The 26,000-nt window shown below is 43.9% G+C and overlaps 1 protein-coding gene across 1 annotated transcript in view; it reads left to right on the top strand.

The window, feature by feature from the left end:
- prrc2a (proline-rich coiled-coil 2A) overlaps nucleotides 1-24,492 on the top strand; it is a 39,427-nt gene extending 14,935 nt beyond the window's left edge. Inside the window, exons 4-16 of the mRNA XM_056298110.1 lie at nucleotides 3,930-4,026; nucleotides 4,142-4,223; nucleotides 4,321-4,464; nucleotides 4,731-4,981; nucleotides 5,436-5,524; nucleotides 6,759-6,910; nucleotides 9,451-9,553; nucleotides 9,747-9,930; nucleotides 10,484-11,036; nucleotides 11,281-11,549; nucleotides 16,309-16,612; nucleotides 19,947-20,166; nucleotides 20,452-24,492. Coding sequence (XP_056154085.1) covers nucleotides 3,930-4,026; nucleotides 4,142-4,223; nucleotides 4,321-4,464; nucleotides 4,731-4,981; nucleotides 5,436-5,524; nucleotides 6,759-6,910; nucleotides 9,451-9,553; nucleotides 9,747-9,930; nucleotides 10,484-11,036; nucleotides 11,281-11,549; nucleotides 16,309-16,612; nucleotides 19,947-20,166; nucleotides 20,452-23,503 — 5,500 coding nt within the window. The 3' untranslated portion in view covers nucleotides 23,504-24,492. The remainder of the gene's footprint in view (nucleotides 1-3,929; nucleotides 4,027-4,141; nucleotides 4,224-4,320; nucleotides 4,465-4,730; nucleotides 4,982-5,435; nucleotides 5,525-6,758; nucleotides 6,911-9,450; nucleotides 9,554-9,746; nucleotides 9,931-10,483; nucleotides 11,037-11,280; nucleotides 11,550-16,308; nucleotides 16,613-19,946; nucleotides 20,167-20,451) is intronic.
- Nucleotides 24,493-26,000: the final 1,508 nt, after the last annotated feature.

The following is a 26,000-nucleotide window of genomic DNA, read 5'->3' as shown; positions in this document are numbered from 1 at the left end:
AAACACACACACGTGTCATTTTTTTCCCCTGGAGTTTAAGCATGGCCTAGTTTAGATGGTGGGAAAAGGCTTTTGGGTGTTATTTTGATGTTGTCACAACAGCAGTACGTAATGAGGCATTTTTTCCCCCTTGTTCTTTTACAAGTTCCATTTATTTCATGGATGTATGTTTGGGTTTGAGAGAAGCTCGATATGTATATTGTAAAAATGAGGGGAGAAGTGATATATAATCATCACCACATCTGATTCTAGTGTTTGTTTTTAAATGGTTACACCTGTTTTAGTACAATTGTTTCACCATGTTTTTCAATTGCTTTACCTGTAGATTGGATCATAGATAAACATTTTGGAAATCTACAGTTTTGATCTTTGGGCAGGCTTGGGGAGAAACTGAATACAGTAACTGGCATTAGGTAATCAGGATACAAAAAATGTAACTTCCAATAAAGTTACATGAAAAGAAAGATGCAATGAGATTGTCGATACAATTTTGAAAAAGGGGGATTATTTTTCAGGATTACATTTAAAGAAATAATATAAAATAAATGTTTTTTCCATGGCGCTGGGTAAATTTCGCCGTGGGCGATGTGGCACAAATTGTGGTCACTCATTCACTCATGGATGATTTGAGGGACGCCAAGTAGGGTGCATGCTCATTAATCTTTGATATATTAACTATATAGCTACATTTCAAAATTCCTTGGCATAATAATAATCAAACTAAACTGGAAGTAGTCTCTGTCTGTCTGTCTTTTGATTTTCTCTGCAACTATTCATCCAATTGACTTCGTGCTTGGTGGGTGCTCCGTGGGTCTGGACGGTTTCGTGCTTGTTTATATTGCCATCTGTCCCTTTTTAAATACCAAATCATTATGTAATTTAGAAGGAAATGATGCGTTCCTTGCTGAACCGTTACGGAGTGTGATTTGTTCTGTATTCACCCAGTGGCCCGAAGTCTTCACAATCGAAGAAGGGAAAAATACACAGGCAGTGCCTCCATATTTGTCCCTTCTCTGGTCACCTGAAAATTGCAGTGGTTTACCAGAACAGTTTCCCTGGGGTACCTGGGGCACATGGCCTAAGTCCTAAAATTGTAAATTTATTTGAATCAAATAATATAATTTTGTTAAGAAATAAGAGTACATCTTACATTTGTACAATAGCACTACATCGTTATGTTCATTTAATTTATTTAGCGTGTTGCTTTTGTTTGCCAATAAAGCACTGAACTGTAGGCTGTTGCCTAGCCTACTGTATATTTCCCTTTACATGAACCTTTTAAGCCTGGCACATTCTGAACTAATACTCACTGTAGCAAATTTGTAATTTGTGTTATTGGACTATACAAATAAAGTTGACTTGACTATACTATATTGCTTATATATTATAGAATAGGGGTCGACTGATATGTTTTGTTTTATTTAGTTATTTAAGGACCAATACCGATTATTGGTAAGTTATGGAGTCCAATAGCCGATATTTGGGGCCGATATTCAGTTGCAGTAAATGTAAAAAATGTTGTGCTAAAACTTACAGCAACACAAACCCCAACACAAAGCTGCCTTTAAATGAACATATGTTTAATTGAATATTATGTAAAACAGAATATATATATATAAAATAGTGCATGATGTTCAAAGGCACTAGATAACAATCTGAGTGGAATTCTTTTTTTAAATAAAAATACATAATTTCCAAAACACAAAAATGGAGTGAATTAAACTGCATGGACAGCGGGTAGTAAACTGATCAAACTGAATAATTGTAATAATAAAATAACTCCACATAAATTGGTTTAAGTGCTCCCAGCAGGCTTTGACTGAACTGAATGGTACATTAGTGTCATTATTTTCCCTTTCTCTTATCTTTAAAGTGATATTTCGGGTTTGTTGGAGTGGGGTTGTATGAGGTACTTACGATAGTCTATTACCTGCAGTAGAGGGGAGTCTGTGCGCTCCCAGTTTGGAGATTCAGCAGGAGTAGCCAGCACGGAAGTTGGGGAATGTATTGCTGCAGATGAGGACACGGACAAAACGCTTTTTAGCCACTTGGCTCACCTAAAAAAATAAAATCAATTTCGGTGTACGCTATGTTTTGAATATTTTCACCACTTTATGTTGCCTTTAGACGGCCCTTTCACGTGGAACTACATTCTCTGAACCGCAGAATGTCCGTATTCCTTCGCATAAGTGCACCTATGCAGCACACATTATTACACCGCAGATCAGCAGGATCAGACAGACGTTCTGCGGTTGAGAGAATGTAATTCCGCGTGAAAGGGCCCTCTGACACGTTCATGCACAACACTGACAGTAACACTTTATGTAACTAAAATATCACACATTAGCTTTTTCTTTTAGCCTAGTTCCATTTGAAGGCTAAGCACAGCAGTAGACTGTTCTCTGTTGTCGAGTTCATGTCGGACTGACGTTATGCTGTGGTGTTGTGTGGGAGGGGGAGAAAGACAGGAGAAATGTAACGTTACGGAGATTAAAATGAACTAGTTCACATTCATTATTTTGAATTTTACACTAAGTTCACGTTCATTTCTTTTTTCTTTTTTCTGTTTTCTTTTTTTTTCTTTTTTTTTTCTTTTTAATGAGCTGCTCCGAGCCTTAAGAGCCTCCTCCTACCCATCCATCCCCAGCCTGCAATCATTGCCACCAGTGCATAAGTAACATAATGTGTCCCTAATAGGATTTCGGTATTATTATTACTTTTACTATGTCAACAACATGTTACTACCCGACCTCACTGTCTGGGATTAACGATGTTGTATATGACATCAAAATATGTTCTTTTTTTTTAGATACTTTATGGATCCCTGTGGGGAAATTATGCTCTGCATTTAACCTAGCCCAGCTTTGTAGCTAGGAGCAGTGGGCAGCCGCCATGCAGCACCTGGACACCAACTCTAGTTCATCTTGCCATACCTTGCTCAAGGGCACAGGCAGGAGTACTAACCCTAGCATGTGCAAGAAGGTCCTGGGTCGAGCCCCGGGGTAGTCCAACCTTGGTGGGTCATCCCGGGTCGTCCTCTGTGTGGAGTTTGCATGTTCTCCCCATGTCTGCATGGGTTTCCTCCGGGGGCTCCGGTTTCCTCCCACAGTCCAAAGGCATGTAAGTCAGGTGAACTGGCCATACTAAATTGTCCCTAGGAATGAATGTGTGTGTGTGTGTGTGTGTGTGTGTGCGCGCGCGCGCGCGTGCGTGTGTGTGTGTGTGTGTTGGCCCTTTGATGTCCTGGCGGCCTGTCCAGGGTGTCTCCCCGCCTGCCGCCCAATGACTGCTGGAATAGGCTCCAGCATCCCCACAACCCTGAGAGCAGGATAAGTGGTTAAGATAATGGATGGATGGATGTTATAATTATTATTTATTAACAGCTATTAATATATATATTTTATATTTATATATGTATTTATATATATTGATATATTCCAGTGAGTCAAGTAAATTACATATATATTTATATATATGTATATATACATATATCTATATTTATATATGTATTATTAAGAGATGGAAATGGATGATCTGCTGTGGCGACCCCTAATGGGAGCAGCCAAAAGTAGTAGTAGTAGTAGTCGTAGTAGTAGATTATTAATGTGAAGGTGTTTTTTTTTGTTGATTTAATTTACTGCCCAAAAATGGATGAATGATCGTGATTGTAGTTTTAAGCGGCATAATCATGACTATCATTTTAGATATAATTGTGTGGCCCTACGTACAGCCCTGGTTATTCTCTTGAAAGGCTCTGCATTCCAGGGAGATTTGGACTGTACAAGGACATAGGAATGGACTCCTAGCTTAGTAACTTTTCGAATTGCCAGCAAATGTATTATTAACACATCTGTTTCTCTTGCTTTCTACCTCTCTAATCTCTCATCTCTGTTCTGTCGTCTGTGTTTCACCTTCCTTTTTTCTCACAGTACCGATGCATTGTCAACACCGCAGCCGGAGTCGCTGCAGCCTGTGGTTTCAGAGACGCCTGCAACGACCCGCCCGAGAACCCCACCAGCTCCAGAGGTACCAACAGTGACAAATGGCAAACATGAGTGCCAAGTCACAATGCAAGATAATAACAAACTTGGAGAGTTTTAATTTCCATAGCTGACACATGCGCAACTGTCTATGTCCTCAGGCTCCAGCCCCAGCTTCAGCCCAGGCCGCAGGGGCAAGGTCCTGGGCACAGGCCAGTGTTACACATGGATTACAAGGAGATGGTGGGTCTCTATTTTGTGTGTTATGTTTTCTTTAGAGCCCTTGGTTTTGCTCGCTGTTTTCTTTAAATATATATTTTTTCCCTGTCTTTCATTGTAGGTGGAAAGGGATCAAACCAACCGTCGCCATTCTCTCGCGAGGAATTTCCCACCCTGCAGGCGGCTGGCGACCAGGACAGAGCTGGCAGAGAACAGGGCACTGCAGATCAGTGGTATGGGCCCGGACCAAGCCTCCGCCCCCAGAGTGAGTAATGCCTGCATAACCTCCAGCAAATAATCTGTCTACCAGTTAATTGAGCTTTCAGCAACATCTTTTGTACCAAGGTTTTAAAAAAAAAAATAAGCACCTAACCTGTAGTTTATCTAATATGCTTGGCATTCATTGAGAAAACAGGAGTGGTTCTTCAAGCGGATGTGTTAATCTTGGGTTTCACATCTATGAACTCATTTCATTAAACTACTTTAAACCATTTTAAACCTCCGTGTACTTCTGCTTTTGTCATTCCTCAGACGTTACAAGTTGGCGGGACGGTGGGGGCCGTGCCCTGGCACCCACCGTGTCCGGGGAGGGGGTAGCGGAGGGTGGCAGTGGTGGGGCTTTAGTGATGGAGGGGGCGGCCGGTGGAGGCCAAGTCCCCCCTCAGAATTCCCAGTCCCACGGGCCACCTAGGAACCCCCCAGCAGGCAGCCCCGCCCTGCCCCTGCCCCAGCCCCCTGTTGGGCCTGGGTTTCCCCCATACAGAGGGCTCATGCCTCCCTTCGTAAGTTGTCCTCATCACCTCAATGTCCTCATATTTCTCTGAAAAATGAACTGATGTTTTGCAGGCAACACAGTATTCACAATATAACACCACACTGAGATTAAATCCAGATGATCCATACTGCAATATGTGAATATGAAGATGGTTATCTAGTTTTAATGAGCCCTTCCTCAATAAGTGAATGTGTAACTTGGCTCCAGAGCTGATTATCTAGTGATTGTACAGTAGCAAGTTGTCAGGCTGTCACAATGCTCTATGTTCTAACCACAGATGGACCTGCAGTCAGTCTATTGGCTGCTGATGCCGCAGTGTTCTGCTGTTTGACAGCTGTTAATGAGTGGGAGTTTAAGTGCAAGTCACCACAGCTATGAAACTTCATCTTCCCTTTTTGTACTTAATGTGTAAAAATTACCATCTTACACTAGTCTGTTCTTTCCCTTTAATTCTCTTGTAGATGTATCCTCCCTATCTGCCTTTCCCACCACCTTATGGCCCTCAAGGGCCCTACAGGTACCCACCACCTGGTGAGGGGCCCGCCCCCAGGTAAATTGCTTTAGCTATTGTCTCTAGAGAAAATGAAATTATATTGTGAATCTAACAGTAGCTATGACTTAATCTAATTGTATCAAATTTCAAGCAACATTTGAAAAGTTGATAAAAGAAATTGTGAATTACTATGTCTTTACATCAATTGTTTTGGTTTATTTTTTAACAAAAAAAAAACTCACCATGGGCAAGGTACGACAAGACTGTCATCAAAACAGCACAGATAATGGGTTGCTTAGCAGCAACAGCTGACAACTACCGATAAATGCCAAATGCTAAAGAATGAGTAATTTTCAATATGTACCTGTACTTGCCATTGGAGAAGCTGTCATCACAGGTGTATGTCAGCTGTACTTGGCCATATTCCATGTTGCCCAAAAAAGATGGTATAGAAATGCAGTACTCAGTGTTATAATGACTGAGGCCATTGCACTGCAAGGTACCCACTTTTGGCTTTAATTAACCCAAGGAAAATTTGATTTTTTTTTTCTGTCTGAATCTACTGCTTTGTTTCACCATCTGCCAGAATTGTTTATAGCGGATGTCAATCACCCTTCATTTTATTGCATTTTCTCTATCAAAACTTCAACTTTTCCACCTCAAGCAAGCATAAAAAAACGTTTTAGCAATATTTAGGTGTTTTTCAAAATTCTTGTGTTTCCACTCATTTTCTTATGTGCAACTTCAAATTTCATTTGAAAAACACATTGATGGAAACATACCTTCTGAATGTAGTTTCTGATGTTTGGAAGATTGCAGTCACTTCATTTTCTAGCGCTGTCTCCCAGTATGATAAAATTTTATTTACTACTTTATTGATCCCTGTGGGGAAATTATTCCTCTGAATTTAACCCATCCTAGCTGTGTAGCTAGGAGCAGTGGGCAGCCGCCGTGCAGCGCCCGGGGAAAAAAAGCATAGCTGTTCAATAGACTAAAGGCTATAATAGTGTAGTGAATTTGGGGGCAGTCCGGTAACCGCCGCAGCCAAGGACGCGAACCCATGTCTCCCGCTCCACGGGCAACTACGTTAACCAGTCGACTAAAGGGTCCGACCCAATAAAATGTACTCTGAAATAACCATAAATAAAGAGGGGTGTGATCTGTCAAATTTGTATATGCTTTTCTAGACGTGCTACTCCCATTTATTTACCAATTTAACCCCAATTTTCATGCCTTGTCATTTGTAACCTGATTGCATCTCTGAAAAAGAATATTCCTCTCTCCCCATAAGGTTCTCTCGTGGGCAGAGTGGTCCTGATGGAAGGCCTCAGGGTGCGCCACGTAGCGGAGGTGGTGAGGTAGTGAAGCGCCCCTCCATCTTGAAGCAGGATGATCTAAAGGAGTTTGATGAACTGGACCATGATGGAGACGAGGGCTGGGCAGGTTAGAAGCCATTCAGTTAAATACACAGCTTATTATTGATCGAGACAGAAAGCTGAACATTTGGCTCTGAGCACTTCAATCCATCCCAAGTGTGTCATTCAGTGCATCTAAGAAAAGTGCAAATGATCATAGTATTCTGAAATGGGGAAAAGTGAAGACGCAATTGTACAGAGTTACATTTTTTGCACACAAATTGGTTGTGTTTGAGTGTACCTGTGACATTTAGATGGAACTAGAAATTAACTGTTTGGTAACAATTGTGTAGTTTGCTTATTTTATTCCTAAAATAACATAAAGTAAAAAGGGCTTCGGTGAGTTTGCACTTCCATGTTCCTCTTCTACTTTACAAGGCCATGTCAGAGAGCAGCCATGTAAATTTTTAATGAAGAAATGGTACACTGACATATACCTTCCATATCTAAGTGCTGTGCATGATGATTTAGTGCTCATGTTGCTAAATGATTTAGGAGGTGAGGATTTATTTGCAATGGGTGAGATTTATGTTTGCTAACACGTTCAGACGTATTCTGCATATCATCTTTCCTGCTGAGCCAAATGTGCGTTACAGTCATCTCATAGGACTTTCAGCACGTTAGGAGGAGGGAGAGTAATAATGTATGTTGCTTAATGTCCCTATTCAGTAACGTGTTTTTTCGGTTTTTTGTTTTTTTGTGTGTATAAAAAAAAAACATCCACCCCTGTATGTTTGTGCTATGTTTATCTGTTGTCTTGTTTCACCCCTTTATTGTAAAGGGACTTTGAGTGTTAGAAAAGCACTATACAAGAATTTATATATACACTACCGTTCAAAAGTTTGGGATCACCCAAACAATTTTGTGTTTTCCATGAAAAGTCACACTTATTCACCACCATATGTTGTGAAATGAATAGAAAATAGAGTCAAGACATTGACAAGGTTAGAAATAATGATTTGTATTTGAAATAAGATTTTTTTTACATCAAACTTTGCTTTCGTCAAAGAATCCTCCATTTGCAGCAATTACAGCATTGCAGACCTTTGGCATTCTAGCTGTTAATTTCTTGAGGTAATCTGGAGAAATTGCACCCCATGCTTCCAGAAGCAGCTCCCACAAGTTGGATTGGTTGGATGGGCACTTCTTGCGTACCATACGGTCAAGCTGCTCCCACAACAGCTCAATGGGGTTCAGATCTGGTGACTGCGCTGGCCACTCCATTACCGATAGAATACCAGCTGCCTGCTTCTGCTCTAAATAGTTCTTGCACAATTTGGAGGTGTGTTTAGGGTCATTGTCCTGTTGTAGGATGAAATTGGCTCCAATCAAGCGCTGTCCACTGGGTATGGCATGGCGTTGCAAAATGGAGTGATAGCCTTCCTTATTCAGAATCCCTTTTACCCTGTACAAATCTCCCACCTTACCAGCACCAAAGCAACCCCAGACCATCACATTACCTCCACCATGCTTAACAGATGGCGTCAGGCATTCTTCCAGCATCTTTTCATTTGTTCTGCGTCTCACAAACGTTCTTCTTTGTGATCCAAACACCTCAAACTTGGATTCATCCGTCCACAGCACTTTTTTCCAGTCTTCCTCTGTCCAATGTCTGTGTTCTTTTGCCCATCTTAATCTTTTTCTTTTATTGGTCAGTCTCAGATATGGCTTTTTCTTTGCCACTCTGCCCTGAAGCCCAGAATCCCGCAGCCGCCTCTTCACTGTAGATGTTGACACTGGTGTTTTGCGGGTACTATTTAATGAAGATGCCAGTTGGGGACCTGTGAGGCATCTGTTTCTCAAACTAGAGACTCTAATGTACTTATCTTCTTGCTCAGTTGTGCAACGCGGCCTCCCACTTCTTTTTCTACTCTGGTTAGAGCCTGTTTGTGCTGTCCTCTGAAGGGAGTAGTACACACCGGTGTAGGAAATCTTCAATTTCTTAGCAATTTCTCGCATGGAATAGCCTTCATTTCTAAGAACAAGAATAGACTGTCGAGTTTCAGATGAAAGTTCTCTTTTTCTGGCCATTTTGAGCGTTTAATTGACCCCACAAATGTGATGCTCCAGAAACTCAATCTGCTCAAAGGAAGGTCAGTTTTGTAGCTTCTGTAACGAGCTAAACTGTTTTCAGATGTGTGAACATGATTGCACAAGGGTTTTCTAATCATCAATTAGCCTTCTGAGCCAATGAGCAAACACATTGTACCATTAGAACACTGGAGTGATAGTTGCTTGAAATGGGCCTCTATACACCTATGTAGATATTGCACCAAAAACCAGACATTTGCAGCTAGAATAGTCATTTACCACATTAGCAATGTATAGAGTGTATTTCTTTAAAGTTAAGACTAGTTTAGTTATCTTTATTGAAAAGTACAGTGCTTTTCCTTCAAAAATATGGACATTTCAATGTGATCCCAAACTTTTGAACGGTAGTGTATATATATATATATTTATATATATGTATACACACACGCACACACACTTTTTTTTTTTGGCTTGTTAAGATGGAAATGGTACAAGCCAGCAGTCCCTTATGTCCTTTTTCTTTTGTTTTGTAAACAGGGGCACATGAGGAAATTGATTACTCTGCCAAGTTGAAGTTCAGTGATGATGAAGGAGATGAAGAGGGGGATGAGGACAGAAATGAGAGTAAAAATGGTTCACGGTATGTGGCTGTCTACATTCAATGATGGTTATAACTGAAAATACTTCTTTACTTTTATATTTGATTATTTTTTTTGTCTATAGTGACTATAAATCCACAGATTAAAATCAACACTTAATGTAGTAATAATATATGCCATTCTATTGTTTATTTGGTTTGTCTGTCCTGCCCTGTCCCGTCCCGTCCCGTCCAGAGAGCTGAGGTCCCAGGATGGCCCCCCTGTGATATCACGCTCACGAGCCTCAGAAAGCGGAGGGGACATGCGTCACACCCCTCCCAACACTGATGATAGCCCGCCAACTCCCTCCAGCAAGCCAGCATGGGCCGAGGAGGGAGGCAGTGGCTGGAGTGGCCAGGGTGCACCATCCAGCTACCAGGTAGTGTGATTGATAACAAAATGGGCTATCCAGACCGGCTACTCTTTAGTTGTGAAAAGATGGAAATACTTGCATACAGGCAAAAGTTTCTTTTGAGGCATAGATAGGTTAGTCTCGATGTGTGTTTTTCATATTAGTGTAGTGCATTGAGGTGGAGCTTGGCTAATTTTGTCTGTGCCTACCTGTATACAGGGGCGCAGGCCTGGACAGGGTGGTCCCCGGGAGCAACCCTCCCCCCCACCTGGGCCACTCTTTGGACAGGGGCCCTACTCCTATTACCGACAGGTAGATATTTGTGGATGGGGCCTCCATAGTTAAACAATTACCAAATGATCATTCAGTCATCCACCAACAACCGTAGACCCTTTTAATTTTGTTAATTTGTACAATTCATGTTTGGACAAAGACTTGGTTTTAAGTTTGCTTGTTCCATGTTGTTATTTTTTTATTATTACTTGTTGACCATTTTTCACGAGATTACAATATCATGTTCAGCAAGAGAGTTGGTTATTGGTAATTGGGTATAATATTTCCGTAAATTCTCTTTATTCAGGAGCGGCCTCACAACCAGGGTGCTTCTCAAGGCCCCGGGAAGCCTGGCCCCACCCAGCACCAGCCACCAGCAGGAGGCCCCACCCCTCCTCCCCAGGCCACCCTGCTGGCTCCGGGGGGTCAAGGGGAAGATGAGGATGAGACTTGGCGTCAACGCAGGAAGCAGTCTTCCTCTGAGATCTCTGCCGCTGTGGAGCGAGCTCGTAGGCGTCGCGAAGAGGAGGAGCGCAGGATGGAGGAGGAGAGGCGTGCTGCTTGTGCCGAGAAGCTGAAGAGGCTGGATGAAAAACAGCAACAGCAGCAGGGCAACAGTGGGAGTGGAGGAAGCGGCACGAGCAAAGCTCCAAGCCTGGATGGGAACTCCACAGCTGCAACGGCAGGTAGCCCAAGTCCATCACTGTCAGCCTCAGCCTCCTCTCCCAACATCAGCCAGCCACCTTCTCCCTGTGTGGATCCTGAGGAGACCCCATTGCTAACTGTTCAGCAGGCACCCAGTGCTGGTGCCAATGACAGACAGAGGGCTAACAGCAACAGCAGCTATGACTCCAGTGCTGGTGAGTTAGTGTGACATCTCTGTGTGGAAAAAGGCTATTAATTTTGATCATGGATTTAATGCAGCTTAGCTTTGGGAAGCATGGCAGTTTAGATAGTTTCATCCGTCTACAAGTACCCCTTGAGCCAAACCTATATCTCTTAATTTGCAATAATTTTGGTCTTAATGAAGTAGCTGAGCTTTGTAGTGATGAGTTCTGTTCCCACCTTCTCTTAATTTTATGCCCTTTTTTTTTTTTAAAAAAGATGCCCAGCAATGTCCTCAACCCCCCGTGGCTCAGACACAACAGCCACCTCTGGAGGCCCCTTTATCTGGGGAGAGTAAGGAAGAGACTGTAGGCAATGCTCACGTCCGTTCCGGTGGTGGTGTTGGCGGCAGCGGAGGAGGAGGGGTAGACCCAGTAAAGATTGAAAGTATGGGAGGAGTAGCAGGTCGTCAAACCAGTGGTCCCTCCGGTCAGGGATACTCAAAGTATCAGAAGTCACTTCCACCGCGCTTTCAGAGGCAGCAACAGGTAAGGAGCTGTTTTACGTTTCAAGTTCAGGTTGACCCTCTGTGCTTTATGCATCTCATATGTATTAGTGCATATTAAAAAAAACCTTTCTATAGAGCTGGGGCTTGTCAACCTTTTGTAACTAAAGCCCCACTTCTGATTGTTTAAATATTTTCGAGGACCACCTTACCAAATAAACGAGAACAAAAAAACAAAAACAACAGGACAACAAAAGGAGAAAAAATAAACTGGGCTGTAAAAATTTGTTTATGCCACTGTCAGCTGTAATGACCAAAATAACTGTTCTGCTAGAAGTTTGGGATATTGTAAAATATTGACTGGCAGCCAGTATCCAGAATGAAGCAAGATAAAGTTGTATGAGCTGAAGCTTCAGGCTGCTGTCTGCTGATAGTTCCATCAGTTCATTTTCCAACACAGTGGACAGAGCCATGTCTTTTGAAGCAGGGTCCACAAAGGAAGGGTCCAAAATCCAAAGGTTTCCATGTCGTGGGTCCTCTAGGAAGTAGTCTGCAAATTTTCGTGACAACTGAAGTCAAAAGCTGGGTTATAGCACTGAATATGTTGACATGAAGAGAGGCTTCCAAAATTTCACTTAGGAGTGAATAAATGGGGTGTCTGGTAGTGTAGCAGGCTATTCCGTTGCCTGCCAACACGGGGATTACCAGTTGGAACCCCTGTGTTACCTCCGGCTTGGTCCGGGGGGAACTGTTCCCTGTTCAGGAGGGAAGGGGAAATGCGGGGGAATAGCGTGATCCTCCCATGTACTACGTCTCTCTGGTGAAACTCCTCGCTGTCAGGTGAAAAGAAGCGGCTGGCGACTCCACATGTATCGGAGGAAGCATGTGGTAGTCTGCAGCCCTCCCCAGCTCGGCAGAGGAGGTGGAGCAGCAACCGGACGGCTCAGAAGAGTGGGGTAATTGGCCGGATACAATTGGGAAAAGGGGGGGGGGGTCCAAAAAAAAGAAAGAGTGAATACATGTCACATCGTCCCTCCTTTACCCTTACCCTTACCCTTCTGTTCCAAAGAACAAGTTTTTTTCTTGAAGCCCTCAATTTTGTCTGAAACCAAAAACACTTGAGGTGTTCCGGCCTTTTGTTGATATATTGAGCTGATTTAACTAAGTTGGCCAGTTTTGCAAAAAAAAAAAAAAAAGATTACCATCAGTGCAATGCTCAGCAAGAGGGGAGTGTTGCTCGTCCAGAAATGTGTGCACTTCTTTTCTCAGTTCAAAAAGGTGATTAAGCACTCGTCCTCTTGAAAGCCACCGTACTTCACTGTGGTACAAAAGCTGCAAATGATCTGCATGAAGTCTTTCACACAGAGCAGCAAAGCACCTTGAGTTGAGTGCACTTTTCTTAGTATAGTTAACAGTTTTCACAGCCACGTTCATGACGTCATGCAGTTCTGGTGACATCTGCTTTGTTGCTAGACTTTCCCTATGTAAGAGACAGTGCGTCCACTTGGCGTCTAGCACCCTCTCTTGAATCTGTTTGACAACACCATGGTGTATTCCTGTCATTGATGCAACACCATCGGTGCAAACACCTGTAGAGTATTTCAAAAATCGATCCATTTTGTGTCATTGCATCCGAGGGAACGTTAGCTAGCTAACGGTGGCAAAACATGTTTGTCTCTACCTGATGATGTGTCATGATTGACTTGGTGATATTCAAACGTAATATTTATGTGAATTCTTGAGCACATTTAATATAAAAATAACTAGTTTTGTAAATTACCAAAAAAAAAACTTTTTTTTTAATCTAACCATTTGGCAGTACCACTGCCTCCATGGCCCACTTGGTACTGGGCCGCAACCCACTCGTTGAGAATGGCTGGTATAGAGCATGTCAAATCACATCAATTGTGTCTATGGCCATGGCAAATGAGCATTTAGAGATTTTTGTTACAATGTGTGTTGATGCCAAAGCATTTTAAACCCCCCAAAAATTATAGCTTCAAAGACCCCCCCCCCAATTTAGCCCTGCAGACCACCAGCAGCAGTTATGATTAATAAAACTAAAATTAAGAAGACAAGAAATAGTTGCTTGCAATATAGCTGTACTCACGTGAGGTTTGAGTCTTTGAAAAACATTTATGATATTGAAATTAAACCATTGTGCTCAAAGGTAAGGTAAGATGTTTATGCCTGAGGTGACTCACTTCACAGAGCATAAAGAAAACTACGCAAACTACATAGATATGTTACTTAGTAAAGTAGAAGACAGTAAGTCCTCTTTTGAACAAAAGATTTAAAAAAAGGAAATAAACTCACATTTCTGACTTATTTGCTGCATAAACTCACACCACACCTTATAACTGCTAAAGAGGCTATTTTTTTGCCTTTGTCTGTGAAGATATCTCAATAACTATAGATGGATATTTCAGGTTCAGAAAAACACAGTGAAACAGAAGCATCCAAGTAGCGTAGCGGTCTATTCCGTTGCCTACCAACACTGGGATCGGCGGTTGGAATCTCCTTCATTGCCATTCTTTGCTCTTCTTTCAACGAAAAAATACTCTCCAGTTCTGATATAACTGGTGCTAGCTATATCAGCATCTATGCTAACCTCTTTAGGAGCTGCCATTGTTGTTTTCAAACGAACAGTCGCTTTTCGCTGTCATCACACCTAAACCACTCACGTAGCTGCTAGTAGTTCCTCATAGGATGCTGATTGGTCCAAACCTCTGTGGTTCAGCCACAAGTACATAACTTGAAGCCTGGCAAAATAAACAAACTTGGTATTGGTAAATAAACTCACGTGGCTACTGTCACTTATGTCTATGATGACCAATGAGTTAAGGCTTTATGTAGTGCACTAGAAGAACCCCGCTACAATGTAGCGGTTTGGTTATCCACCCGTCTAAATCTCCCTCCTCTTCATCCTGCCAGCTAACCGCCTTCCCCCTGCCCCTAAACCCCCCCCACTCCAACCCCCCCCCAAATGCTCAGAATCATCTGAAATGCCGAGAAAAGTGGTTTACCCCCCCCCCACTCCAACTCCCTCCCCCCAAATGCTCAGAATCATCTGAAATGCCGAGAAAGGTGGTTTTTAGCCATTTTTAGAAAATGCATATTTTGCATAATTTTAATTTTCTGCTATTTTTCTGGTCCTCTCTGGAACAATACCTACCACCTCCAAAAAAAATTAGGATCATAAGTGCATTTTTGCAAAAATGCATATTTTGCATAATGCCGAAACATTTCTAAGCCCCATAAAAAATTTTTTATGTAGGCGAAAAAAATCAAAGATGCTCAGAATCATCTGAAATGCCAAGAAAAGGGGTTTTTAGCCATTTTTAGAAAAATTCATATTTATGCATAATTATGCATAATTTTAATTTTCTGGGATTTTTCCCGTACTCTCTGGAACAATACCTACCACCTCCAAAAAGAATTAGGATCATAAATGATTTAGTTTTCGGTCCCGCTATCTACACTAATTAACTAACTAACACACACACACACACACACTAACACCACACACACACATTACGAAAATATGGGAGTAGATTATGATTTATTTTGGTGGTACTATGGTGCTACAGACACCATTTTGTTTTTATTTAAAGAATTTTTTGTTCACATGTGTTATACTCTCTTATTTGATAATTGATTTTGGTGCTATTATGTTGCTACAGACACTATTTTGTTTGTTTGAATTTTGCGGTATTTCGTGTTGATGTGACACTGTTTTGTAAATAAAGTTTTCAGATTTGGGATTTTGTTTAATATTCAGATACATTCGGATACAACACATATATGAATATAACCATAACTATGTAAAACATCAAACACGAGTTTAACACTATGATTTCTCGTAAACTTTTTTTTTTTTCATTGGGGAACCACTCAAGATGAGTACTGGTGGGTCCCGGGGACTCACTACATTGAAAACCTATTTACATCATTGGACCATTGCTCTTTCAGAATGAACTGACACAGCGGTTCCAGCTCATTCCACATTTATTGCACACTAATGAACGGAATATATTGCTGCTCGTGGATACTACAGAAACACTCAGAACAGAATACTTTGCTAATGAAGACTCGCACAAAGATAGAAGGAAAAATCTTAACTTTGACGGAAAGTATCCTGCAATGGATGCCACTGTAATTGGTTTACAAGAATTTGAATTTAAATTGATTTGAACGAAGCGCCTCAACTACCACAGCAATACATTTTCTGCTAAAACTTGTATGGGCTACAACTGCTCACAAAATTCAAGATCACACGGTTAAAAAGCCAGATCAAATGATCCTTGACTTAGACTGTTGGCTTCAGCCTGCAATGATATATGTAGTGCTCCTACGAGTGCAATGCTTGTCACAACACTTGATACTAGAGAATCTTCCTACAAACAAAATTAGGCCATGGCCAGATGCAATTGATGAACTGGCTAGATTGGAACACATTGACATCAACAAACCACAACACACTTCACCTTCAATTATCAAAATAATCTTGAACATCCAATCACTACTAGCCCACATTGACCATATGATAGCTCATTATGAACTCAAACATCCCAAGATATTAGTGGAAAGTGTTGTTCTTGCAACTGCATTTATAACGTGTTTTTTTTTAAACTCACACTTAGCTTAACTGTTAATACTCAACAAATATTACTGGGACCACAACATAAAATTGCAGATGAACATTTGATATCCAGTAATTCACATTATAGACCCTACCACTGACTATCTCTATAACAAATTGGCCACAATTTCAAACATTGACCATACACATTGTTCTTTAGGAGCAGCTCCTGAAACAGCAGCAGCAGTGGCAACAGCAGCAGCAACAGCACAGCCAGGCATCCCAAAGCCAGCTGCCTCCCCAGCCACAGGCCCCACAGGGTCCTTCCCCAGGTTCTACACCTCAGCCAGGGCCGGGACCCAAGCAGGGTGGGCCCCTGTACCAGCCCAGTAATATGGGTCGGCCCCCACCGCTGCCAATGAACTTTGACCCTCGCTGGATGATGATGCCCTACATGGACCCCCGCATGATGCAGGGCCGTCCCCCGCCTATAGACTATTACTCAGCTGGTATGCACCCCTCTGGTAAGTTGATATATGGCTCTAAATTGCAACCATTTATTTAAAAAAAAACATCTAAATTAACTTGGTTGCACAGTCAAGTCGGGGATACATCATCTAAACGTGATAATATCCTAAAAGGAAATTACGCCATCATTATTGTGAATCTTATGTCAATCTTGCATGTTAGCAGAATGTATAGAATTAAAAAAAAATTCAAATACAACCAACATTGGCTGAGAAAACACGATTTTTCTGCTTACAGTCAAGTTCTAATTAGAACCAGCTGTTCTTACAAAACTCAGTCCATTGTGAATGCTGAGGTCTGAGGTCCACTGCCTCTACATTTCACATAATTCCTCTTCAGTGTCCTCCAGCTCGTACGTGTACAGTTTGTACTGTACACTGCTGAAGTCTATCATCATCCATCATGTCCTATACTGTTACGTCTCTGCCGGCCATTTCAGCTTTTTGTATTTTACTTTTTTACTGTGCAATTCCATTAGTTGGTTTTAAGTGAATAAACAACCATTCTGAGGTCAGGGTGCAGCGATACTTACGTTATTTCAAAAGAAAGCCGGCTCAAATTTGTTTAATGCACTGAACTGTATCTAGTTGGAACAGTTGCGGGGGGTGGGGGTTCGCTTTACCCTTCAAACAACTTTTACACTTCATGCGAGTGTATAGCTTTTTTTTTGTTGTTGCAATATTTAGTATTTATTTTGGACATCTGACGTTTCCTCTCAGCTTTCTTATTCGCAGCTTCCATCAAAACGCCTTGATGAGAACAAGTTACTACTGATTTACAGGGAGAAGTGACTGAGCACATTATCATATTGTCAACAAACTACAAAATGCAGGACAAAAAGAGGATAAGAAATAAATAAGGCAAAAGAACATGGGATTCCTTTACATACTTTTTTATTCTTTTGTTCATAAGCTCTTACAAGAAATACATTTTTTTTTATTCCACAGTTTTATTGTGTATAATATAAAAAAATGAGATTGGCCCATGATTGCATCACACATGCGATTGGATCATTGTTTAAGAACTATTCAAGAAATCTTGTGGCATTCACCTTTTTTGTTTTATTATTTCAGATTCATTTGTTGATACAATCAAAATTTAAGAGCAGTACAGACCTTTCATATGCAAACTTGCACAACAGTCCCGCTTGTCAATCATATAGGCTATGGTTATTTCAAAATACGCAGCCTATATTCTAAATTATCAAAATATGATTTATGTAGTATTCACAGGCAGCAGGTAGGCTTATTACATTTCTATTAATTTAGGTCCAAGTGTATTTTTTTATGTTCTCAATTATTAAAATGAGGCAGACAACTGATTTATGGACTTCTCCCTCTTGATAATATGTGGTTGACATTTGCATATGAAAGGTCTGTGTAGCTCTTAAATTTTGATTATACCAACAAATGAATTCAAAATAAGAGAAAATAGTCAATCAGGGCTTGACTCAGGTAGTGTTCAGCCAGGGAGGGGAACTGCTGACCCAGACTGGGGATGTTGTCGGGCGGTGGAAAGAACACTTTGAGAAGCTCCTGAGCCCGGCTAACACGTCCTCAGTGGAGGTGGTACAGTCTGAAGACTTGGGGAATCCCCACCTCTATCCCTGGCAGAGGTGTCAGAGGTAGTTAAGAAGCTCCTCGGTGGCAAGGCGCCGGGTGTGGATGAGAGTTGCCCTGAGATGCTGAAGGCTCTGGACATTGTTGGCTGTCTTGGCTGACACGCCTCTTCAGTGTCGCGTGGAAGTCAGGGACAGTACCTGTGGAATGGTAGACTGGGGTGGTGGTTCCTATGTTTAAAAAAAGGGACCAAAGGGTGTGCTCCAATTATCGGGACGCCACACTGCTCAGCCTCCCTGGGAAAGTCTACTTTAGGGTGCTGGAAAGGAGGCTCTGACCGATTGTCGAACCTCAGATCCAGGAGGAACAATGCGGATTCCGTCCTGGCCATGGAACAACGGACCAACTCTTTACCCTTGTGGAAGTGCTGAGGGAGGTATGGGAATTTGACCAGCCAATCTACATGTGTTTTGTGGACTTGGAGAAGGCTTACAACCATGAACCCCTGGGCACTCTGTGGGGGGCACTGTGGGAGTATGGGGTACCAGTGCAGTTGCTACAAGCCATCCAGTCCTTGTATAACCAAAGTGAGAGCTGTGTTCACATTCTCGGCACAAAGTCAAACACATTTTCGGTGGGTGTCGGACTCCGCCAAGGTTGTCCTTTGTCTCTGATTCTGTTTGTGATGTTCATGGACAGGATCTCAAGGTGCGCAGCCAAGGTGAGGAGTGTGTCTGTTTTTGGAACCTCAGAATTACATCTCTGCTCTTTGCTGATGATGTGGTTTTGTTCACTTCATCAGAACCCAACCTCCAGCATGCACTGGGGTGGTTTGCAGCTGAGTGTGAAATGGCCGGGATGAGAGTCAGCACCTCCAAGTCTGAGGCCATGGTTCTCTACCGGAAAATGGAGGATTGTTCCCCTCCAGGTTGGGGATGAGTTGTTGCCTCAAGTGACGGAGTTCAAGTGAGGGTGGGATGGAACGGCAGATTGACAGGTGGATTGGTGCAGCATTCGCAGTAATGCGGATGATGTACCGGACCGTTTTGGTGAAGAGGGAGCTAAGCCGTAAGGCAAAGCTCTCAATTTACCAGTCAGTCTTTGTTCCAACCCTCACCTATGGTCATGAGCTTTGGGTAGTGACCGAAAGAGTGAGATCGCAGATACAAGCAGCTGAAATGAGTTTCCTCTGTAGGGTGTCTGGGCTAGAGATAGGGTGAGGAGCTCGGACATCCGGAGGGAGCTCCAAGTAGAGCTGCTGCTCTTTGTGTCGAAAGGAGCCAGTTGAGGTGGTTCGGGCATCTGATTAGAATGCCTCCTGGGCACCTTCCTTTGGAGGTTTTCCGGGCACATCCAACTGGGAGGAGACCCCGGGGTAGACTGACCCAGAACTCGCGAGAGGGACTACATGTCCAGTCTGGCCTGGGAACATCTTGGGATCCCCCAGGAAGGACCGGGGGGCGTTGCTGGAGAGAGGGAGATCTGGAGTGCCCTACTTAGCTTGCTGCTACCATGACCCGACCCCGGAGAAGCGGTTGATGATGAGATGAGATGAGTCCATGCCAAATGATTTCTTAAATAGTTCACATGAAGGTCTATCAGAGCTGATGAAGTGCTGGTGTGGAATGTGTCTTGTGTTTTTCCACTGTATGCTATGTAATTAATCTAAATTTCCGTAAGTTTTATTATATAAGACAATAGGTGACCAATATTTAAAGCCCCAAATATTGTGTTGTTTTGCGTGACTTAGCAGAACACTTGTCTGTCCTAGGTCTTATGGGGCGTGAGCGGTCTGATTCAGGAGGCTCTGGCTCAGATCCCTTCGACAGGCAGCAGCATCCAGGGCACCCCCATCGTGGGACACCCCCCATAGATCCAAAGCTGGCCTGGGGGCCAGAGGTATTTCCTGGTGGGGGAGAGAGCCGTGGGCTCACCTCTCCTCTGAGACAGAAGCAAATGTTGGAAGAGGAGGATGTGGCCAAGGGGCCCAGGTATGGACATAACCCTCATTTTTCAAATGGGGAGTTAACCTGGAAAGATCCACCGCATTCAAAGAGTCAATCTTTTCTATACATAACCCACACTTATTTTATTTAATGTAGTTGTCAGTTGATTACTAGCTGTATTATTTCAATACCATTTCTCTTTCCCTGATCACATCCCTATATATATTTATATATATTAGAATCACTTTGCCCATTTTATTAGCATATCTAGTTGATGTGGTCGTGTTCTAACCTAAATTTTGTATATTTTACTGATATTTCTTCCCCTAGGAGTGACACCCCTCCACAACGTATGCGAGAGGGTGGACTAGGTCCTATCCAACAGTCCAGCTCTGGCTCCTCCAACCAAACCCCACCCCCAGTCGGCACCCAGGTGGGGGGCCAGGGAGGCGGCCATCATCCTCATCACTATATGGGTGGCCGGGGCAACTATAGCAACTTCCCTGACCAGGCTGCAAGGATGCCCCCTCACCAGCAGCAGCAAAGGGGGGCTGAGAGGGGAAGCCAGCAGCATGGTTTCATCCACCAGGATGAGGGGCCTCCCCGAGGCTCTCAGCAGGGCCAGCTATGGGGAGCTCCTCACCCCCACTATGACCGGAATGGTCGAGCTGATCTCTCCCCCATTGACAACAACTCTCATCTTCACCCTCATCATGGCCACCACCCCCACCAGTCCCACTTCCCTCTCCACAAGCCTGAGAATGGACGTGAGAGAGGAGGTGAGGCTCCCACCAAGAAGGTTGACCCCTCTCCCCCACTTCATCAGCCTTCCCTCTCTTCCTCCTGCTCTTCTTCTTCTTCTTCTTCCTCCCCCAGGGAAGATGGAAGTGGCAAAGCTGCTCTGCATCAACTCCCACACCAGAGGGAGACTGACACTGGCACAGGGCATAGTGTTGGTGGCAACAGTGGAAGTGCTATCAGTAGCAGCCATATTAAACAAGAGAAATCAAGCCCAGGCTATGCTCCGCATACCACTTTGTCCTCTGGTCCACCTCCCTCTCAACATGGCAGCCATGCTCAGCCCCATCATCAACAGCATCCCCACCCCAAATCTAGCCAAAGAGGTGGGCGGGAACACAAGACAGAGACCCAGTGGGGCCCTCGGCCTGGCAGTAGTAATACAGGAGGTACCTCTTCACATGGCAGGAGAGCCAACAATGCAGGGGCAAGTGGGAACAACTCCCGTGGAGGGGAGGAATCCAGTACTCTGTCAGACCATAAACCCTCAAGCCAGATAGGAGGCAGCAATCCAAACAAGAGGGCTGGCCCCATCAAGAAGCCAGTACTGAAAGAAATGAAGAGAGAGGGAGGTGAGGGTGAGGGAGGAGAAAAACTGAGTGCAAGCTCTGGGAAAGATAAAGATCAAGATGGGGGCCAGGCCTCTATGGTGAAGCAGGAAGCCTCCTCTGCCTCCCAGAGCACATCAACTCCAACTGGTAAAGACGAACCAGCTCAGACAGCCAAGCCTAGGAATGGCGGGAAGGAACGTCCCTCAGGGGGAGGTGGGGGAGGGTCAGGCAGAGGGCCCAAAGATGCTGACACCACCTCTACATTCTCAGGTGCTGCCTCTAGGAAAGACAGAGACCGCTCCTTCGAGAGAGGGGGCAACACCTCTTACCACCACGGAGTCTCAGCCAGAGGCAGCCGAGCTGGCCGCGGACGAGGGGGAGAGTTCTATGGGCGTGGCCGTGGTTACCGTGGCACCTACACAGCCAGCGCTGGGCCCAGTAGCAGCAGTCGGGGAAGAGTGGGTGGCAGAAGTGGAAGAGACTACCGTTCATCTGCTGCCAGCGGCTACCACCAGGAATTTAAGGGGGAGGGGGCTGGTGGCAGGCATGCCCAAGACCGTTCCCAGCACAACCCAGCCCGTGCCAGGAACCGCAGTGAAACCCGTAGTGAGGGCTCTGAGTATGAGGAGATTCCCAAGAGGAGGAGGCAGAGGGGCTCAGAGACTGGGAGCGAGAGTGGTGTCAGCGACCTCGGTCAATCAGACAAGGAAGATGCCCGGAAACCTGGCACCAAAAACAGCTCTGATAATGCCATCACCACTGGCAGCAGCAGCGGTTCAGCTGCCCCACCCAGAGGTTCCCAGGCCAGGGTCTTCACTCCAAGAGGTGTGCCTTCTAGAAGGGGCAGGGGTGGAGGCAGTGGAGGGGGAACAATCTACAGGAACAGTGGCGGCCCAGGAGGAATGGCAACAGGACACAGGGCGGGAGCCAGCTCGAATTCTCACAGCTGGTCCTCCAAGTCTTCTGCCACAGCTCGCAAGCAGCAGGCCCCAGCTCAATCATCTGGGCCCAAAGAAACGGGCCGTGGAGGAAATGGTGGGGAGAAGAAGGACAAGGCAGCTGACGGAAACCAAGCCCAGAGTCAGGGGGCCAACACCCCTCAAATGGCTCCACCTGTTACAACTCCAGCCAATCAAGGGTCCACTGAAAATGGAGGGGTTATGCCACAGCAGTCTTCAACCAACACCGCATCAAACTCTGGAGGGCCCAATGCACTCCCTCTCTCCAGTGGCCGTGGGTTCCCTACCAGTGGTTTTGAGCGGCCTCCCAGACGTCGCCGTCATGGACGCTCCCAGCATCAGCAGGACAAACCTCCCCGCTTCCGTCGTCTGAAGGAGAGAGAAAATGCAGCACGCATCAATGGAGGAGTTGGGGTCATTGGAGGAGGAAGACCCTCCTCTCCCTCCCTTAATTCAGTTCAGGACAATGATGGAGCTCCCATCAGTGGCCCAGTCACAGGCAGCGGCCCAAATGCAAACCACAGCGTTACACTAGCAACCACAAATAACAACAGCAGCAGCAGCGGAGGCGGGCATCTTGGCAATGCAAATAGCCACCACCACCATCACTACAACCAAAACAATCCAGGGCAGACACACCCCCAGCATCATCACAACCATGGAGCCAAGTCCCCTGACTTCTCCAACCAGAACTCGGACCAGGCCAACGAGGAGTGGGAGACTGCCTCTGAAAGCAGTGACTTCACGGAGTTCAGAGAGCGGGAGGGAGGAGGAGGGAAGTCCTATTCTTCTCACCACCACCACCACCTTGGGAGGGGAGGAGGGGTTAGTGGGGGAGGAGGCCTCGTAGAACGAGAAATGACAGGAAAAGAGTCCCTGGCTAACAAGAGAAGCTTCTCCAGCCAGCGTCCTGGAATGGAGAGACAAAACCGGAGGGTCAATGCTGGAGGTGGAGGAGGGGGTGGGAGAGGCCCACGAGGTCCACCTAGTGGGGGCCAGGGTCCACCAGGCAATGTAGGAGGCAACCGAGGGGAGAGGCGTGGCAACTGGCCCTCCCCCAAAAATCGGAAGTGATGGAAGATTTTTCAAATCATTTCAGACGAACCCCACACCTCTCCACCCTCACCTAAATTCACTTTAACATCTTTTTTCATCTGTATCATTCTTTCATCTCTTACCTGTTCTTATCCCTTAACATATTGGCACATTGTACAATATATGAAGATGGTCTGCACCCTCGTTTCGCATTTCATTTATCTGCTGTCTACCGTCCGTTATTGTAAATTCTCCCTGTGTACCTTGTCTTGCCCCGCTTTCATTTCTCCCTTCCTCTGTCCCTTCAAGAATCTCAACCCAGTTGGATTCAACAGGTATGTGGTTCTCCTTTGGATGCACGCGTCATTTTGACTGAAGACATTTCACACAAAAGAAACCCACACACATGTACAAGCACAATATGACATCTTCAAACACATGGAACACAAACACACAGTCATGAGGATGCAGTGCAACAGGAAAATGTGGGATAAAATTGGCAAGGCATCAGAGTAAGCTGATTTTTATATTTATGTACCTGTGTATATTTCTATCACAATTTGGGCTCGGGTGGTATTCAGTCATGCAGTTCTGCATCACATTATCTTACAAATGGATGGGGAGTGCAGGTTCTTTTAATGAAAACAATTGTACCATAAGATATTTTGTTGTCTTTTTTTTTTTTTTTTTTTTTTTGGCCTCATTTGTCACTTCCATTTCAGCCTTCCCTCCCTCATGGAAGAAAAATAGGGGTCTGCGTTTTTTCTTCTGCAAAGCAGGTCATTAAAAAAAAAAACTTTTTATACAAACCCCTTTTCCTCCCTCTGAGTTGTTGATTTCCCGAAAAGTACATCTCTGATTACTGTGATAACAGACCCATTGAAGTACTACTGCTCACTCACACATTGCATTGATTTGTCTCTAATATCAATGTTTTTGCTGCTTATTCAGATAGACGGTGTTTGTGTGTGGTGTGTGTGTGTGTGTGTGTGTGTGTGTGTCTGCCCCCCCCCTCGATTCATTTCCCTGCTGACCTGCTCTAATTTTCAATGCTCTTGGTTGTCCCTCTTTGGAAACATTTTCAGCTTCATGGTAGCATTCTCTTTACCTGCAGAAACTCTGCACACAGCGAAAATGGAAGTTTCCCAAGAAGAAATATTTATCTCCTGTTTCTTTTAATTTCTTTTATTTGTTGAGTTTTGTTTGCCCCAAGATTGAATGGATGGTGTGATGGGTTTATTTTAACAACAGATACTTTCAGACAAAATATCCATCCTGTTAGGCAACAAATGAGTTAAATGATAATCTAGGTCTTGATAGAAGTAAAGAAGAACTTTTGACTATTATATTTACTTTCAGAAAATGGGTTATGCTTCAGTAGATAGAGTACACTCTAATAAGCACTCCTTGTAGTATAAAATCCATGGTTGGTGTTTTTTTTTGTTTTTGTTTTTTTCTATGTGTTATGTCATTGAACAAAGTTGCATATAATTTGACAGTACTGGTTCTCTGTCTGGGCCCAGAGTACCAAGATAGGCTGTCCTAAGTATTGTGCTATTTTATATATATATATATATATATATATATATATATACACCCCGCTGTCCTATGTGCAGCAATGCACTCACATTGCTCTTGTTGAGTCCCTTTATTCAGGGGGACTGGCAAGACCTCCATGTCTGAGGAAGTATTTTCAAAAGTGTACATTTTCAACATTGCTGTTACAGTCCATGGCAGCAACCATACACATTGGCCTGATGAAAATGAATTCAGCACTGTGGTTAAGTGGTGGAAAGATTGTCCCACGTCACTTATTGCTGTTCACCACACCGTTTCCAAATACTCATTTGCAACAACTAACGTTGACCTCTTGGGTATTGCGGGGAACTCATTGGTTTGATGTAGACTCACACTTGTAAACATATTTCACGCAGGTCACAAAATGACGCACATCTTGAGAATTGATGAGGGCAACATCCAAGGTGAACTAAATATCAATTTTATCTACATCAGATCTGTCACTGCTGTAAGTTGGGGTTTGTTTGTTTACTGATGACAGTTTTAAAGATCAGCTCTGGGATGTGAGTAGGGCATTTGATTATGTGTGTGTGTGTGTGTGTGTGCGCGCGCGTGTGTGTGTGTGTGTGTGTACATTTTCTGGCGTCTGTATAACTTCAGGAGGTGAGTGGACAAGAGGGTGATGTGAATAGCAAACACTTTATCCCTCATTTGCCCCTGTTAGGTTTTAACAATACTAGAAGGACATTACAGTTATCCTTATGTACAACCAGGTGTATGCATTCTGATGTGTATACAGCTATGTTTATCCAAATGAACATACAATGGGAATCTGTTAACCTCTTCTGCATACACTATTAGGCGGGCAAGTATAGTTGGGTGTATTTGACTTTTCACTGACTTCTACAAAGCATGCACACACGTCTGTCAAGGTGCGGATCGCCTTGCCTATGAGAAATTGGTAGCCGTACTCAATATTCTGAGTCCTCTATCCCTCCTAAACTTAAATGTGAGCATA

This window comes from Lampris incognitus, chromosome 18 (assembly GCF_029633865.1).
Source record: "Lampris incognitus isolate fLamInc1 chromosome 18, fLamInc1.hap2, whole genome shotgun sequence".
In the NCBI taxonomy this organism is placed as follows: Eukaryota; Metazoa; Chordata; class Actinopteri; order Lampriformes; family Lampridae; genus Lampris; species Lampris incognitus.
The sequence above is the reverse complement of the archived record's forward strand: the minus strand, read 5'-3'. Positions and strand labels throughout refer to the sequence as shown.